This window comes from Pseudorca crassidens, chromosome 3, assembly GCF_039906515.1.
Source record: "Pseudorca crassidens isolate mPseCra1 chromosome 3, mPseCra1.hap1, whole genome shotgun sequence".
Taxonomy (NCBI): Eukaryota; Metazoa; Chordata; class Mammalia; order Artiodactyla; family Delphinidae; genus Pseudorca; species Pseudorca crassidens.
Window position 1 is genome coordinate 44,558,737 of NC_090298.1, and position 18,634 is coordinate 44,577,370.

Here is an 18,634-nt window from a genome sequence, read left to right on the forward strand (position 1 = left end):
TCTTTCCCTTATAGGTTATTACAAAATATTGAGTATAGTTCCCTGTGCTATATATAGTAGGTCTTTGTTCATTACAATGTGGCCTATTACTGATTGAGGATCCCTTTTTTTTTTTTTTTTTTTGCAGTACACGGGCCTCTCACTGTTGTGGCCTCTCCCATTGCGGAGCACAGGCTCCGGACGCACAGGCTCAGCGGCCGTGGCTCAGGGGCCCAGCCGCTCCGTGGCATGTGGGATCTTCCTGGACCGGGGCACGAACCCGTGTCCCCTGTATCGGCAGGCGGACTCTCAACCACTGCGCCACCAGGGAAGCCCGAGGATCCCTTTTATGCCACCAGTTGGCTTTGGCCTTTGGCTCCCTGCTTTGCAGATTCTCTGCTTTTGACAGTTTGGTTATGTGTCTTGGTGTGAATCTTTTTGTGTTTATCTTTCTTGGAGTTTGGTTAGCTTCTTGGATATGTATATTCTGTGTCTTTAGTTAATTTGATAAGTGTTTAGGCATTATTTCTTCAGAGACTCTTTCTACCCCCTCCTTTTCTCTGCTTCTGAAACTTTCATTATGTGTATGTTGGTATGCTTGATGGTGTCCCACAGGTCTTTTCGGCTTTGTTCAGTTTTCTTTTTTTTCTTCCAGCTCCTTAGACTGATAATTTTAATTGACCTCTTCAAGTTTTCTGATTCTTCTTTCTGCCGGCTCAGATCTGCTGTTGAAACTGTCTAGTGAAATTTTCATTTCAGTTATTGTACTTTTTGGCTCCAGAATTTGTTTGGTTCTTTGCTGTAATTCCTGTCTCTTTATTGATATTCTATTTGTTGAGACATTGTTCTGGTTTCCTTTAGCTCTTTGTATTTAAGACAATTGATGTCTGTTCATCATCAGGGACAGTGTCTGCTAATATCACAACCTCCCCTCCACGTCCCCCCGCCCAACAGTGGGCCATACTTTATTCTTTGCACGCTTTGTAATTTTTGTTAGAAAATCGAACATTTTGAATATTGTAATTTGGAGACTTTAGGAATCAAATGTTTTTTCTCCCTATCCTTGGGGGTTGCTTGCTGTGGGTTTGGTTTTGTGTTCATTTAGTGACTTTTCTAAACTATTTCTGAAAGTCTGTATTCTTTGTGTTGGTTAGTTTCTGAAATCTCTGTCCCTTAGATTGCGATCACCTAGTGTTTTGTTGTTGTTTGAGATAAATAACATTTTAATGAAATTTAAATTAATGCAAAAAAATCCATGATGAACAAAATATAAAAGTTATCAGGGTCAATATAGTATCTTGTCTCAAGGTTGCAAATCCTTCACACATTGGCCAAGCCAGAAACCATCTTGGCGCTCACAACACATCTGAGACAGGTTGCAGCCTTTAGTAAGGCTTTACTAAAGGTTCAGTGGTTACAAAAAGTAGTTTCAGTGCAATACAATAGCAGTTTTATTTCAGCTGTCCACGGATACTGCTGTTCTCCGAGCTCTTCAAACAAGAGCCATCTTTACCTTGTCAGCTAGTGTTTTGTTGCAGATGCATGCCTGGAGCCAAAAGGGAATAAAAATAAAGGGAAAGGAAAAAAATAAGAACTCTCCCACTTTTTTCTTATTGGATCTGTGTTAGGGCATTTCTTTACACACTGTTTATAACTGTCTTAGCCTTCATGTACTGGTTTTGCTGAACCTAATGATCAGCCAGGGGTGAAAGCTTAGGACCTTCTCAGGTGTTTTTTTTCTGAGCATGCATCTTGCTCTGAGCGTTGGTGTGGTTTTCTCATTTCCCTTATAGGGCATGAGGGAGTTTGTTGCAATGCCATAACTCTCCCCCACCCTCCACCCAATTCCCTCTCTGCCTTTTCTCCCAGGCTTTGGGTGTGCTATTGTTCACTGAATTGTAAACCTCTGTCCTTGGCAGGGGGCTCTTCATTTGCCTTACAGTGTTTTGGAGGATTGCTCTCTGCTTGACACATTTTCCTTCCCTGTTAGGCAAAACAAAGGCAAGTGCCTCTCGGTCCTCACGTAGACCCCAGACAGGTTTACACAGACAAACGTAATTCTGTGAGAATAAGGTCTACTCTGCTCACTCTGGAACCAGAGACCAGAGCCCTACACTGGGTCTTCAAAACCTCCATTGTGCCACAGAGAAGATGTGGGTCAAGGGCAAGTGAAAATGCCATAAAGCTTTACTATCATTTTAAAGTTTCCATTTTCTTGATTCAGTGCTGCCCTAATTGTTGTAAACCTTTGACTTTTTCAGAGTTCTGATAAAGTTGGTTCTGACAGATTTTGCTTGATTTTTTGGTGTTTGTGTGGAGGGGTAGGCTCTTGGAGTTCTGTATTTCACCATTTGTGTTGATGTCCTTCCCATATATTTTCTCATTTTTAATGCTCAAATTGTCCCTGATTTGACCAGTGGGGAGCTCACTCAAGCTGGTTTCTGTGTCCTTTTGATATTTCCCAGTCATTATTTGGACACTTCCTTGGTTTTTGCTACAACAAAATATTCCAAACTTACTTTGTCATCTTTTCCTAGCCCTGGAATCAGCTGTTCATTTCTCAAAAAAGCCCTGGTTTCTTTTATTGGAAAATGGTTTTTAGAAGACAAGACCAGGATGTTAAGTATGCTTACTGCTATTGGAGTGTCACTATGCTCAGGCCTGGCCCGTTCAGTGGGCAGAGCTGGGGGAGAGGAGGGATACACACACATACACACACACACACACACACACACACACACAAAACCAGAAATATTTATCTTTATGATACATATGACTATTAGTATTTTATTAATATGTGACTTGTGTTAATCATACAACACATCATTCACTCTAGTTTTCATCCTTTCCATTATTAGTTACTGTCTTTAACAGTATGAAACTTATTAGCTTTCATCATTCTAAATATATTTATTTGATCGTTTTCCTTGTATATAACCAATTTTTTATTGTAGCCCCAGCTGCCACTTCCATGTGGATACCCTTCTCTCCTGCTTAGTCTTATAACTCCTTATTCTAGCTGCTTCCTTTCTACTGCATGGATGCCTTCCTCACTCTTTTTGGGCTCACTGCCCCATCCCTGGTTGTCCCTTCATGGATGTCCTTTGTTGCTCTGCTTTGATGCTGACGTCCTGTGCTGGGCCAGTTCCATGTGTTGATACCCTCTCATCCCTACTCTGGCTCTAACACTTAGTTTTAGACCCTTGGCTCCTTTGCTCTGCCCTGTATAATGGCTTTAGGCCTGAATTGGGAAGAAGACTACTTTTTAAAGGAAATCTGTTAATGTATTAAACTAAGCTTACTAAAGGAGTATTCCACAGGTTTACCAATAAGAGAACTAAAGATGACTATGAATAGTGGTCTTCTGGTTCTTGCCTTCCTAATGAAGGAATGTTAGCTGTTTAATGATGGAAAAACTTAACCTTACTCAAGGATTGTTATAAAACCATTATGGTGGTGAAGGGTACTAGTTTTTTTTCTTTTTTAAATAACTTTAACAGGTTTCAGGATGAATTTTATAAGGTAAGTAAGCAGTAGTTATCTTAATTTTAATAAAGAGAGGAAACTGAGACTCAGCCTAGTAACTGGTTGAGCTGATTTGAATCCAGGCCTGTTGGACTCTGAAGCCCATGTTCTATTTTTCTTTTTTTAAAAAATATTTATTTATTTTTGGCTGCGTCAGGTCTTAGTTGTGGCATGTGGGATCTTTTGTTGTGGCATGTGGGCTCTCTAGTTCTGGTACAGGCTCAGTAGTTGCGGTGTGTGGGCTTAGTTGCCCCGCAGCATGTGGGATCTTAGTTCCACGACCAGGGATCAAACCCGAGTCCCCTGCATTGGAAGGCAGATTCTTAACCACTGGACCACCAGGGAAGTCCCCCCATGTTCTTTTTTTAACAGTAATCTGTATTCTGCCTCTAGTTAGAATGCTTTAGCCATTGGTTGATTTGGGGTGTTTTTGATAGGCTTCGTGACTTTTAAAGCGTATTTATCTGAAATATAAACCGTTATAAAGATGTAAGTTTGATGCTCATTCTTTGGCACAAATTTTTGTGGATTCAGAAGTAAAACATTACCAGAAATAGGAAAGTCCCATCTATTTGTGTATTTCTTGCCAAAGTATATTAGTTTTCAATTCAAAGAACTGTATTTGGGACTTCTAAGTAGTTAGTGGTCTTTTTTTTTTTTTTTTTTTAAAGTCAGGCTTGTACACTTAGAACGTATAGAGTTTCGATTTGGGTTATTTCAGAACCAGTGTTCCCCTGGTGGATTTTTATTGTCAGTGGTGAACAAGTTGTAAATTGGGTGAGATGAGAAATTAGGATTTTCATACTGGCAGCATTTTTCCCTCCCTCCCTCTTTCCTTCTTTCTTTCTACATTCTGAGGTATGTTAGGTTTCAGCATGATGAAATTTTGGGCAGGGGGGCTGGGGAATGGACACAGTTCAGCCTATAACATACAGGGAGAGGAAGATGGAATGAAATCAGATGGCATAAAGCACAGTTAAAAGAAAATGGAGGGGGAAAGAGGCGGGGATGGTGGTGGTGGGATGAATTGGGAGATTGGGATTGACATATATACACTAATGTGTATAAAATAGATAACTGATAAGAACCTGCTGTATAAAAAATAAAATTCAAAGGAAAAAAAAAGAAAATGGATAGGGTGGAGCTTTTAAACGTTAATTTGCTTTTATATGTGTAGGGGGTAAAATTTCTTTTCTACCTTCCTAGGTTCTCTGGCTGGGGCCCTGTAAATTAGACTGAGGAAAGACAGATTAACAAGAGAAAACAAACAGAGGTTTATTAGCGTGTCCTCACACCTGGCAGTACTTAGAGATGAGTAACTCAAAGAGATGAGTAGAATTTGGGATCTCTATACCTAACTTCACAGGGAAAAAGGATACTTAATAGAAAAAGCAAATGACTTTTGAGAAGAGATAGATAACTGGGTCCTTAGGGGTTTGTGGCAATGTCTGGGTGTGGTGGTGCTGGATTTTGTTTGTTTGTTTCCCAAAAGGAGAAGATTAGAGTTACTCCAGGGGATGGGATTAATAAATTCTTTTGGGAGGCTCTGCTTTGAGGTAGGTAAGGGATTTCAGGAACTCACATGCCTTCAGCTCAAAATTTTTCTTATGTCAAAGTGGCATATTTTGGGGATAGCATATCCTGATCCTTTCACACACTTGTATAAATGTCCTAGTATTAGCTAGTATTGCTCTTTACCTTTTTTCAGAACAGGAAAACCTATGCCATTAGCTATCCATGCTTTATTCTGTAAGAACTCGATTTAAATTAGAATTCATAAAGACATTGCAGAAATAGAGACAGTAGTAGTAGTTTGCCTCCTAGGGATAAGTTTTAGAATGTAACTTCTTATTTAACCATCATTTGGGATGAGACTCTGTATAAAATGAAAAAGCTTTAAATTATTGTTTATTTTATTTAGGTCCTTTGGAGTTTTTGGGAATTTTTATTTGGAACAAGCTATAAAAATAATTTTTCATTCTCATTGAGTTATTGGACCTATAATTTTAAGAGTTTCCAACAAAAATTTTCTAAAAAGTTGTTGGACAAGTAACATCCTATCACAGACACCTCAAAACAGTATTTAGCTTCATGTCAAAATAGATAATAAAAATTTTTTATATCCTAAAACACTTGAGTTTTCATTTTTATTTCAGAAGACTTTAAAATATAATGTATGGTGGTGGTAGAATTAGAGCTCAAAATGTCCAAATTTTTGTGTAGTTCATTTTGATTTAGGTACAGTCTTAAAATATTGCATTTGTTTCATAAGTGTTTTATTGATATTGGTAAATTGTATCAGTTTTTTTGGTTTTTTTTCCCTTAACCTTTCTTGTAATGAACCAGTACAGTTTGGGGTAGAAGTAGAATGTTCCTGTAGTATCTTGACAATTTTTAAAGTATTTTAGGAAATTGGTATGACAGATTCTGCCATGGCACTTACTTATATTTGAAAGAATTTTGAAAAAGGAAGACTAACAATGGTATTGATCATTTTGCTTTTTAAAGTTCCACTTTTGAGATTATGTAGTTGTAAATATGAAACATCTATTAGTAAACTTAGACATTAATGTTCAGAAAATTTGATTTCTTCATTGACTAATATGTAAGCTCTATATTGAAATGAGTACAGTTGCCCAGTTGGCTTCTCCCTCATTTTAAAAGACTGAGTTTACTGTGTTTAGATTGTGCTGGCAACTTGAAATTTTTATTGATGCAATTGAGAGAGGCTTCCAAAAAGTTAAGTTTAGAATGCAAGAGCAGTGGATACCCATTGTGATGATTGTAATTTTAAAAAACCTTTTAATTATGGAAATTTTCAAGCATATGTGTAAGTAGAGAGACTATACACCTACTTCTAACATTTATAAACATATGGACAACCTTGTTTCAGTGACACCCGTTTTCACGGTCCCTTTTTTTTTAAAGAAGCAAATTCCAGATGTGTTGATTTAATTGCAAAGACTTCTGTATATGTCCTTTTATTACAGATGACCCTTGAGCAGGGTGGGGGTTGGGGTGCTGTCCATCCACGCAGTTGAAAAGTCTGACTTGAAAAGTCAGAAAATCTTTACAGTTGGCCCTCCACACCCGATGTTCCACATCCTTGGATCCAGCCAACCTCAGGTCGTGAAGTGCTACAGTATGTATTTAGTGGAAAAAAAAAAAAGAGAAAAATCCATGTATAAGTGGACCCTCACAGTTCTAAACCTTGTTCTTTAAGGGTCCACTGTACCAGCATTGCACTAACAGTCATCACATCTAAAGTGATTAGTAATTTCTTAAAGTCATTTAATATTCAGCTCATGTTCAAATTTTTGACTCATAATTTTCACTTTTTAAACTTGGTTGAGTAAGGATTTATATAAGGGCCACATGTTGTATTTGATTGCTCTGCCTGTGAAAGCTGTTTATTTGTTGAAGAAACCAGATCATTTGACTCATCGTGTGATCTGCATTTGGTGGATTACTTCCTTCATTTGTCCTTTAATTTGTTTCTCTATGTTGAATTTCCTGCAAATTGTTAGTTAAATCAGATTTCAGATTCTGTAAGGGTTGGCGGCAAGAATAACTTGTGCTGTGTACATAGATAGTGCTGCATACATCCTGTTGTGTCACATCAGGAGACACTTGATAACTCATCTATTTGTGATAAGACTATTGTAATTTAAAAAAATAAGCATCATTGAGATAGTTTATAATAAAATTATCCAGTTTTAAGTACACAATTTGATGAGTTTTAACAAGTGTATAGTTTGTACAATCATCACCACAATTAGGATAAGTACTCAATTACCCTTGAAAACTTCTTCCTTCCCTTTGTAGTCATTTCCGTTCTCCCCAGGCCCTTCACCTGCACTCTGCTGATCTAGTTTCTGTCACTATATTTTTGCCTTTTGTAGAATTGCATTATAATTGAAATCTTGTAGTAGTCAGATCATTGTAATTTAAAGGACGTATAAGAAGATAATTTTGGCCAGGAGCTGTATAGATCTATACCTTCTATTTTTATACGACAGGGACTTGCCATGAGGTGTTGAAGCCTTGTTTCGCTGAGTTGGAGAGACTGGACCTAAATGGCGCAGCATGACTTTGCTCCAGCCTGGCTTAATTTTCCTACCCCACCATCATCAACAAAGGTATTTTTTCTTGCATCTCTCTTTTCTTTTTGTCTTTCTGTCTGCCTCTGTTTAGTTCATGTTCTACACAGATGTAGTTAAACTAAAGCTTAATGTTTTTGTCGTAAAATACTTTTTATATTACTTTCTAAGTTATTTTATATTTAATCTGTTGGTTTTTATTATTTAAGAAGTCAATTTTCAATATACCATCAACATACTAAACCATTTACTTCAAAAGTTGTCTTTTGAAAGCTCTGCATTTTAAAATTCAAACCAGGTAAGTACATTGCACATTACTTTTGCATCTTACCTTTTCCTATACTATTCTTCTGATAACTTGCTTTACTTACTTTCCTATAGATAATGTTTTTTTAAAAAATCAGAAGTTTTTGAAGTCATTTCTTATAACCAGAAGACTTCTTTTTCAAATAAATGAGACTGTGAATGGCATATTACTCAAATTTTAGAAGTTTTGAGAACTTTGCAGTGTTGTTACGTATAAGGTGACTCACTAATTTAAAAATGTTCATTTTACATAACCAAAACAGAACATAGTTTGTATAAGACTTGATTGACATTGAAATTGTCATCCACTTACAAGGCATGCTAAGAGGGACCTTGAAATTGATTAGAATCAATCTGTCTGGCTCAAAAGCTGTCTTCCACTTTGTTTTTTCCATAGTGCAAAGGAATCAAGAGGGGGTCTTGATCATCTGCTTGCCTGTTAATCAAGCTCTGCCATGCTAAGGCATTCATCTAGGACCTTTTGGGGGTACAGGCAGTTCTTATAGAAGAGTTTACTGAAACAGCTCTTACAGGAACAGTTTTACAATTTGGAAAGTTGTTCCCCAGTAAGGACCTGTCAGATCATAATATATTGAAAAAGCTGCATTGGAGAGAGAAAATTCTCCTAGACAGGGGAATTTTAAAGTTTGAAGGTGGCTTTTAATGATCATGTGAACTGACTTTATTTTATACAGATGGTTCTCTGGAAGGTTAATTGGCCTGTTTTCATGTAATTAGTGTGAGCCTAGACTAGAATCTAGGATGCATTTTCTATTCTGTAATATTTCCATAGGACTCATTTTGGAATTTCATAAAATGATTGAACATTTCATTTCATAGACATAAAATGGATCATAGTTGTTAGGAAATGTAGACTATTACTGAGAAGTAACTGAGATCACTTCTTAGTTACAGACTCTGTCCCCTTTCCTCTTCTGTTTAGGTCTCTGGAATTTGCTTCGCTGTTGCTGCTGTTGTTTGTGTCCACCCCCCACCCCCCAGGCTGCTCTCAGTTATGCTTTTCCTGGGTTCATTTTTTTCCAGACCTACTTCAGAGCCTGGATACATATGAGTTTCTTGCTCCTCCCTTTGTTTCCTTTTTCTCTTTAGTTCATTTTCTCTGAAATGAGTATAAAACTTGTTTTCATTTTTTTTATGTCTATTTATGTACTTTGCCTGTTTTATTTATTTATTTATTTATTTATTTATTTATTTATTTATTTATGGCTGCGTTGGGTCTTAGTTGCTGCACGCGGGCTTTCTCTAGTTGTGGCGAGCGGGAGCTACTCTTCATTGTGGTGCATGGGCTTCTCATTGTGGTGGCTTCTCTTGTTTCAGAGCAGGGGCTCCAGGCACGTGGGCTCAGTGGTTGTGGCACATGGGCTCAGTAGTTGTGGCTCAGGGGCTCTAGAGTGCATGCTCAGTAGTTGTGGTGCATGGGCTTAGTTGCTCCGCGGCATGTGGGATCTTCCCAGACCAGGGCTTGAACCCGTGTCCCCTGCGTTGGCAGGCGGATTCTTAACCACTGTGCCACCAGAGAAGCCCTAGAACTAGACTCTTGAATCCTTATTGCTTTCTAGACCCAGACTCTTGATCTGGCTATATAGATCATGAATGAAGATGATGATTTTGAGACCTGGGATTGCCTGTTCTAAATGATCAATTATTCTAATTTATTTTAAATTGCCTACAGAAAGTAGTATCAGTTTGAACTCTTAACTAGCAGTATTTGAAACTATCTCCTTAGACCTTACCCAAAGTGGTTTTGACGAACACAAGCAAGTATACACTTTTAGTAATGACTTCTTATACTGTGTGTATCGCTCAAAATCACTATTCATGGATTCTCAGTTATAATTAACCTCTTGTTTTCTGCCAGAGCCCTTTTAATCTTATCTTGAATAAATAGAATAGACTTAAATTACTGTTGGGTTCTCTATTTCAACTTAGCGGGTTTTTTTTCTGAATTTTATTTTATTTTTTTATACAGCAGGTTCTTATTACTTATCTATTTTATACATATTAGTGTATATATGTCAATCCCAATCTCCCAATTCATCCCACCACCACCCCACCTCAATTCAGTGTTAAGTCTTTTCTTTGTTATTTGAAGGAATGATAGGAGCACTTGAGTTAAGGATAAGCAGTGTTTTCAGCACTGCACCTGAGCAGTTTTCTGAGGTATGCAGAAGTTTAGCCCCATCATGTGGTGAAATTTTAAACTGCATGTGGTTGTTTATGTCTATGAAGTGGGGCATTGGCTTTTGAACAGTTGATTGGGACCCAGTAAGAAATTTTACATAATGTTTTTAAATGCACATTGATATAACTAAAACAAAAGTCATTTACCTGTGTTCTTCTTTCTCTTTTGGTCTTTTTTATTCCAATAAAAATGCAAATTGCTACTAATTTCATGTCCTTTATAATGGGCCCTGACCTGCAGTTTGAAAAGTAACATTGTAATTACTTTCTTTCAATAATGTAAGCAGTGTTGGTTTGCCTTGAAAATGTGTGCTTTAGGATGAGGGTGAGAGGATGAGAAAATGTAGTCAGACTTGTAGTTGAGTTCATTGAAACTTCTTGTTTACTATGTAGTTTCTGTTAACTTTTGATTTAGGTATTCTGAGAATCAGAAAATTGTGCTATATTTTGAAAAAGAATTCAGAAAAAGATTTAAAATGTAATAACTAGTGTTATTTGAGTCATTACTGCATACCAATCACTGTGTAAAACACTTTATAAGAAGGCTAAAAAAATCATAAGAGGTAAAGTACTGTTTTCTTCCCCCGAATTACATATGAGGAAACTGAGGTTGAGCGAGATAAGTAACCTGACCCAAAATGCTAGAATTAGGATAGGAGCCCATGTGTGCCTGACTTTAAAGATTAATCAGCTTAATAACTTTCTTTTCTTGGTTATTAAGTAGACCAATTTTTAGAAGTGAAATACCAGGATGTTTTTATGCATACACCAGAATATATTTTTATCCTGGTTTGGATAAACAAATGAAATTGCTTTTTTTTTTTTCCTTCAAGGATAGCATCTCCAGTATATTTCTATACTTAGTACATGGGTATCTAACTCTTCAGTGGCTATGTACAGTTGACCCTTGAACAATATGGTTTGACTTATTTGTGTTCATGTATGTGGATTTTTTTCCAATAAATATGTACTGTAGTACTGTGTGATCTGTGGATACAGAGGGCCGACTGTAAAGTTATACATGGATTTTTGACTGCACAGAGGGTCGGTACCCCAACCCCCTGTATTGTTCAACTATCAACTGTAATCTTCTATTGGGTGAATTTACAGAGATTAATTGGTTACTTATTAATGGATTAAGCCGCAGGAATGCCTGGGCATCTCTTGATTATATATTTGTAGGGGAAATTCCTAGCAGCAGAATCAGCAAATTGGAAGATTTATACATTTTGGTAGATAGTGCCTAATTGCTCTCCAAAAAGGTTGTACCAACGTATAATCCTATAAAAATTTTATAAGGGGGGACCAGTTTTTTCAGTTTTGGCAACACTGGATGTTTTTCCATTTTTCTCATCTTTGTGAAATTGGATGAAAAATGGCACTTCATTGTTTTGATTTGCATTATTATGGTTGAGCATATTTTTGTGTTAGGAACTGTTTCTAAGAACTTGCTTATTCATGTAATTTATTTCTTAGTGATTTATTTGTGATAGCTCTTTTCATATTGAGGGGTTTGTTTGCTATATATTCTGCAGATATTTCCCTCCAGTGTGTTTGTCTTGATAATTCTAAAAGAACCATGTGGATGGTTCTAATGAAATATTTAAACATGCAAAGAAGCATAAAGAATAATTAAACGAACACTTAACCATCCAAGAGTCACATCTTAACATTTTGTCATGTTAGTTCTGTATCTCTTCTAGAAATAAACAATTGAAGTCTGCTGTATGCTTCATCACAGTCCTTTTTCTGTCTTCATTTTTTCCCCAGAGGTATTCTCGATGCATGTTCTTATATTATTACTAAGTATGTGAATATCAATAAATAGTATTATTCTGTATGTTTAAAAACATTTATATAAATGATTATCATTTATGTCTACACCTTGTTTTTATATTCATTATATCTTTGAGATTTTTTTCCCCTGTTGATATCTGCAGATATGCTGTAATTATCTTAAAACTCTGTACAGTATTCTGTTTTGTGCCTCTGTATCACATTTCATTTGTCTCATTAATTTGAGATTGTTTATATTTTTAGGCTACTTTAGAGAGAACTGTATTGACTATTCATGTACTGTCTCCTTGTATACATGGATGAGAATTCTTTTGTTTGTTTGTTGCATTGGCTCTTCATTGCTGTGCACGGGCTTTCCCTAGTTGTCGAGCGAGGGCTACTCTGTTTCAGTGCACGGGCTTCTCCGGTGGCTTCTCTTGTTGCGGAGCATGGGCTCTAGGCGCGCGGGCTTCAGTAGTTGTGACTCGCAGGCTCAGTAGTTGCGGTGCACGGGCTTAGTTGCTCCACAGCATGTGGGATCTTCCTGGACCAGGGCTTGAACCCGTGTCCCCTGCATTGGCAGGTGGATTCTTAACCACTGTGCCGCCAGGGAAGTCCTGGATAAGAATTCTTTTGGCCTCTGCTTCTCAAACATTAATGCCTATGAAAATAACCTGGGAATTTTGTTAAAATGCAGATTCTAATTTCAGTAGGTCTCTAATGGGGTCCTAGTCCTAACAGTCTTAAATGGCTGTTGATTCTGCTTGTCTGTGGACCACACTTTGAATAGCAAGGCTCTAACCTATAGTTAAAAGAAAAATTGCCGGAATTTAGTTCTATATTGCTAAATTCCTCTTCCATGTGGTATGCAGATATATACCCCTGTATGCTGTGCATAACTATTGTCTTTACTTTGTACTCTTGCCAAAACTTTGTCAGATTATCAGTTAACATTTTTGCCAATCTTTGTTGTGAAATGTATTTTCACTGTTTCTTGGATATTGGCTTATATTTCTTTGAATTGCTTGTTCACATCCTTTGTTTTCTTTTGGGTTGCCTTTTGGGGGGGGATTGGTTTTGGAAGAGAGAGAGTGTGTGTGTGTGTGTGTGTGTGTGTGTGTGTGTGTGTGTGTGATCTTTAATGTTTTAAGTAAAGTCACATAGTTCGTCTCCCATGTATTTCACTAGATATATGTTCAAGTACTTTATAGTACTTGTTGCTATTTTAAATGCTGTTTTAAAAAGCTTTCACATTGTCTTTGTTGCAGATATATTGTCTCTTGTGTTAGTATTGTTTCTAGCAAACTTCAGTAGTTTTTACTCTAATGTCTTTTGGATTTTTTAATGTGGAAAAAGGTTCATTCACAAATAATATCAGTTTTCTCTCTGCATTTTCGGTCCTCTTACTTGTGTTTCTTATTCATATTTTATTGTGCTGGCTATATGTCAGAGTCTGTGAAGGGTCTGAAATTTTATCCTACTTTCAAGGTAACTATAACAAGGTAGCCTGTTACTGTTTCATGGATGCTGGCAAAAGACATGAGACTTCCGGGTCAGAGACAAAGAGCTTTATTTTTAATTTATTTATATTAATTTATTTATTTTTGGTTGCATTGGGTCTTTGTTGCCACGCTTGGGCTTTCTGTAGTTGTGGCGAGTGGGGCCTACTCTTTGTTGTGGTGTGCGGGCTTCTTGTTGCGGTGGCTTCTCTTGTTGCGGAGTATGGGCTCTAGGTGCGTATAGTGCCACAACTTCAGTAGTTGTGGCTCGTGGGCTCTAGAGTGCAGGCTCAGTAGTTGTGGCACACAGGCTTAGTTACTCCGTGGCATGTGGAGTCTTCCTGGACCAGGGCTCGAACCCACGTCCCCTGCATTGGTAGGCGTATTCTTTTTTTTTTTTTTTTTTTTTTTTTTGCGGTACGTGGACTTCTCACTGTTGTGGCCTCTCCCATTGCAGAGCACAGGCTCCGGATGCGCAGGCTCAGCAGCCATGGCTCACGGGCCCAGCCGCTCCGCGGCATGTGGGATCTTCCCGGACTGGGGCACAAACCCGCGTCCCCTGCATTGGCAGGCGGACTCTCAACCACTGCGCCACCAGGGAAGCTCGGTAGGCGTATTCTTAACCACTGCGCTACCAGGGAAGTCCCAGAGAGCTTTATTACTCTTAGCACAACAAGCAGTACAGCATGATTGTGGCACTGGTTCTTCATGTCCCTTAAAAACTCTGGGAGTTGACATGGAGGGGGCCCAGGTGGATGCTGTTCTTGCACTGAGAGGGAAATCTACTGCATTTATAATAAGCCTGCTCTTTGTCTCAGAGTAGGACGTTACCTGTTCCTCAATGTTCTCTGAGAACATAACCCTGAGAAATGAGCCATACAAAGAGCTGTCAAGGCGTTGCATTCTTGGCATACAATAAGAACATGCAGGGATGCTCAGGGCCTATGATGGGTTGCCTGTCCCAATAGCCCACTCATCAGCCATACATGTTTTTGGCCAAACTTGAATTTTCACATGGTTGTACTCAATCAGCTACTCTGATTAATCTGACAAACAGAGGCTAGAACCAAATCCATTTAATTTGTTTTACACAGCATTTAATGAAGGCTACTACCAGTGTCCCAAACAGCACAGTGAGTGAGACCAGGATTTAGCCAATTGTGAATAACTTGGCGGGGGGGGACCAGTAAATGATTTATTTCAGCCAACCAGTATATGGTCTAAGACCACTCTGTTATATCCATTAAAATCCATTCAAGGGAGGGACTTCCCTGGCAGTCCAGTGGTTAAGGTAAGACTCCACGCTTCCACTATGGGGGGTGCAGGTTCCATCCCCAGTCAGGGAACTAAGATTCTGCATGCTGCGTAGCATGCGCCCCCCACCCCCCAAATCCACTCAAGGGAAACTGACCTTAGGTTTGGTGTTATTACCTACAGTTATAGGGGCAATAAGATGGGCCAAAAAGCAACACTTATCCTCAATAGAAGACATTCTGTGGCTTATCCTCCCCACCCCCCCTGCCCCTTTTACAAACATACCACCCAAAGGGACACAGATCACTCCATTTTGTCCAAAGGGACACAGATCATTCCAGTTTGTTGTTAAACTTGATTTGGATTACTATTTCACTGGTTTGGTTAAGAAACATGGACAGTGTCATCATTAGTTGCAACCTCAGTTGCCATACATGACATAACCTAAGACCACTTAAGTGTTAAGAGAATCATGTGAATTTTTATTAGTCAGAATGAAACAGGTTGTACAGGTAGGGAATATGGAATGTCCATTGAGTACTTTGAATATTTGGCCCATGGCAAGGTTATCATTTTTTTTTTTTTTTTTTTTTTTTTTTTGCGGTACGTGGGCCTCTCACTGTTGTGACCTCTCCTGCTGCGGAGCACAGGCTCCGGACGCCCAGGCTCAGTGGCCATGGCTCACGGGCCCAGCCGCTCCACGGCCTGTGGGATCTTCCCGGACCGGGGCACAAACCCGCGTTGCCTGCATCGGCAGGCGGACTCTCAACCACTGCGCCACCAGGAAAGCCTGCGCCCAGATTTTTTTATCTAGAGGAACTGGACGTGACTGGGAGAGGGGCATTATAAAATGATTTTCAGAGACCCATTATAAAGGTGTCTCGCCCTCACCTTGGTCTACATTGGACACTGTAGTGGGGACTTGGTGAGAAGTGTACACAAGCAAATGGTCATTGTATGTGTAGGACCATGCCAGTTCAACAAGAGAATCCAGGTGGCCGAACCAGATTGTTTGAATTCCTTTTTGGTTGGCCATCAGCCTGAGGGGTGGCCTGGCCTGCAGTTGTTCTTAGGGGAAAGAAAGAAACATCATGTCAAGATAATCCGGGCAGAATCTTGAATTTTTAATATAGGTCTGTATAATCTCATAACTCACCACTTATTTCATCCTGATTATTACCCAGGAAGTGGCTAAGAGGAGATGATCCTTTTTTGGCTATGCTGCATTCATTGACCAGACTGTCTTACTAAGATGTGAGAAGAGATGAGGGATGTGTTAAAATGCTTGTCAGTACTTGTGGATAGGGAATATAGAATGTTCAGTGAGTACTTTGAATATTGGCTCATTGCAGGGATGACCTTTTTGACAGAAGATGTACTGTTAGTGGACTGTTAGTGGTCTGGAATATGCCAAAAACATTACATGAATTAATTTCAAGAGCCACAGTAGTGTGACCAGAGTTAGCCCATCAGACTGCAGCAGTAACAGTGTAGCCTGAAAAAGTTTCAGTGGTAGTGAGACTCCATTGAGAGCTCCATGAAGTATTCAAAGGTTTGATGTAGTTCTCATGTGATACGGTCTTCTTCACAGTGAGACAAACGGACCAACTTTTGGCAGGAGTCACAAGTTGGCATGCAGTGGTGGCTTCTGCATCAGAAAGATAAAGTCCTTTATTTTGTAGCCAGTCTATGATAGTGGGTGTGTTTCATGTCCGATGTGATGATGGATCTAGGTGGTATGCCAAAGACTTGATCAGCATTGTAATTTCAGTCGTTCTCAGTGCCATTCACTCTCATCAGACAGCAAGCTTTACTGTATCAACATGAGTGACTCAGATTGCTTCAGCAACAGCTGCAATTTCCCACAGTGGGTGACCCCGAAGAGATGTTTTTAATCTGCTAGTCTATAGTTTTTCAGGTGACAGACAAGATGACTAGGCCATTGGCAACAGACCAAGAGTTAGAAAAATATAAAATGTCTTGTCCTTAAGAATATTATCTAAGGCGAGGGTCGTAGCTTTTATTTTATTCTGTGTAGCTGATTAGCACTTAACCCATTTGGTTTTCCAGAGTTGTTGGGGCTGGATGGCTGCTGTGTGCACCATCATCTTTTAACTTGGTTGAAGCATCAGTGAGCCAGGCTCAGGCGTTTAAGGGAACTTTTCTGATTTGAGAGCCTTATTGAAATAGTGGCTTGTTACAGGTGACAGGCGGAGGAATAAAGTTTACTCCAAAGTGTAGTTGCCGCTTCTAGGGCTAGGCCAGCTGTGCTGTTGAACTCACGATTTCCATTTTGTCAGGAGCCCTCTTGGGCTCTTTATTGGTGTACCACTTTATTGGTGAGTCTTTAGTTTGAGTTGTTTGCTTTCAATAAGAGCTCAGCATTCGGGCAAGAGCCACTTTTTCTTTTTTTTCTTTTGGCTGTGCAGCTTCTGGGATCTTAGTTCTCCGACCAGGGGTTGAACATTGAACCTGGGCCACAGCAGTGAAAGCCTGGAATCCTAACCACTAGGCCACCAGGAAAGTCCCTGCATTCCATTTTAAAAAGGAGTGTACTTCGTGCGTGTGTCAGGCAGATGGCACTGTGGTACTGGGAAATAGCCTCTCTGAATACTCCAGAGCCTTCAGGTCTTCAGCCACATAATCTGATTTTCTTTTCTTTCCTTCTGGGGGCTGTGCTTTTTATTAGACCACTTGGAAGGGGATGGGAATCACCTGTCAACCTGTGACGTTTCCTGAATGGGAGAATCTTGAGCATTTTCAGTACAAGCATGTAACATTATCACTAACTGTAAAACACAACAGTACATTGAGTTGGCCTAATAGCCCCACCTGCAAGATTGCCTTTTTTTTTTTTTTTTTCCCCGGTACGCAGGCCTCTCACTGTTGTGGCCTCTCCCGTTGCAGAGCCCAGGCTCTGGACGCACAGGCTCAGCAGCCATGGCTCACGGGCCCAGCCGCTCCGTGGCATGTGGGATCTTCCCGGACCAGGGCATGAACCCGTGTCCCCTGCATCGGCAGGTGGACCCTCAACAACTGCGCCACCAGGGAAGCCCTGCAAGATTGCTTTTAATTTCTCTCTCCTGCTGAGTTTTTTTCCAAACTATTGGCCACATTGGGGCACTGGGGTGCCTTTTCCCACTATGGGGACACAGACTAAGGAGTTTAGTACATGCATATCAGAGTTACAGTCTAAGCTTTCAGGAGATTACATGATTTCTTTAGCTTGGAATGTGGGAAAGTACAGGGTGGAGAGAAAGACTACCCCTTTGGGAATTGCATGGGTGGCTTGGAGGCTTTTGCTATTCTGGCTTCTGAAGCCAGGATTGGTGTTGCCTTCTCTCTTGTGTACCTCCTGGCCCCAGCAACACTCATGCTGGGACCTTTCATGCCCCCATGTGCCATACTGCCATGGCTTGCCCCATACTGAAAACTTTCAGCCACTCTTATGCTTAGTACTGTCTCCCCTCCATGGGAGTGGTTAGGATGGTGTCTTGGGTACCTGTGTGCAACAGAACTAAAAGAGTTTGTCTCTTTCTTTCCTTAAGTTCTTGCACAGTTGACTTTCTTGTTAAAGCAGCCGAGTTTGATGTGGGGAAGGAAGGGATCAGGGAGTACGAAGAGCACAGAATACTTCCACTCTGCCTTTTCTTTGTTTCCAGTAGTAGCAGCAGTTCAGCCTTAAAAAACTTACTTCTGATGTTTTCAGTCTTTCCAAAACTCTCTATATTCATTGCTGTTCCGCTTTGGAGACCTCTTGACTTCAGCTGCCACAGCCATATTGCCTTTCAGGTGGGACTCCATCTCATGACAATACATCCCTTCCTTCTACTCAGAGGAGATTTGCAACAATCAGAGCACTGTACGGACATCTTGTTTCGGTCCTGCCCCTTGCCACTTGGTTGCTAAACAGTGAGGGACCCTTACTTCCACCCATCACTTGGGTGAGAGCAATTGCTGCCAGATCCTGGAGAGTCTTCTCCTATGCCCCAG

General features: G+C 39.7%; 1 protein-coding gene across 3 annotated transcripts in view; it reads left to right on the top strand.

Annotated features, from left to right (window-relative positions):
- GPBP1 (GC-rich promoter binding protein 1) overlaps positions 1-18,634 on the top strand; it is a 72,570-nt gene that overhangs the window by 26,563 nt on the left and 27,373 nt on the right. Inside the window, exons 1-2 of one of the 3 annotated variants that reach the window (XM_067730719.1) lie at positions 6,110-6,646; positions 7,524-7,643. In XM_067730719.1, the coding sequence (XP_067586820.1) occupies positions 7,581-7,643 (63 nt within the window). In that variant the 5' untranslated portion in view covers positions 6,110-6,646; positions 7,524-7,580. Of the gene's footprint in view, positions 1-6,109; positions 6,647-7,523; positions 7,644-11,824; positions 11,885-18,634 lie in introns of those variants that run through there. The other 2 variants (XM_067730718.1, XM_067730720.1) reach the window with 2 other exon arrangements.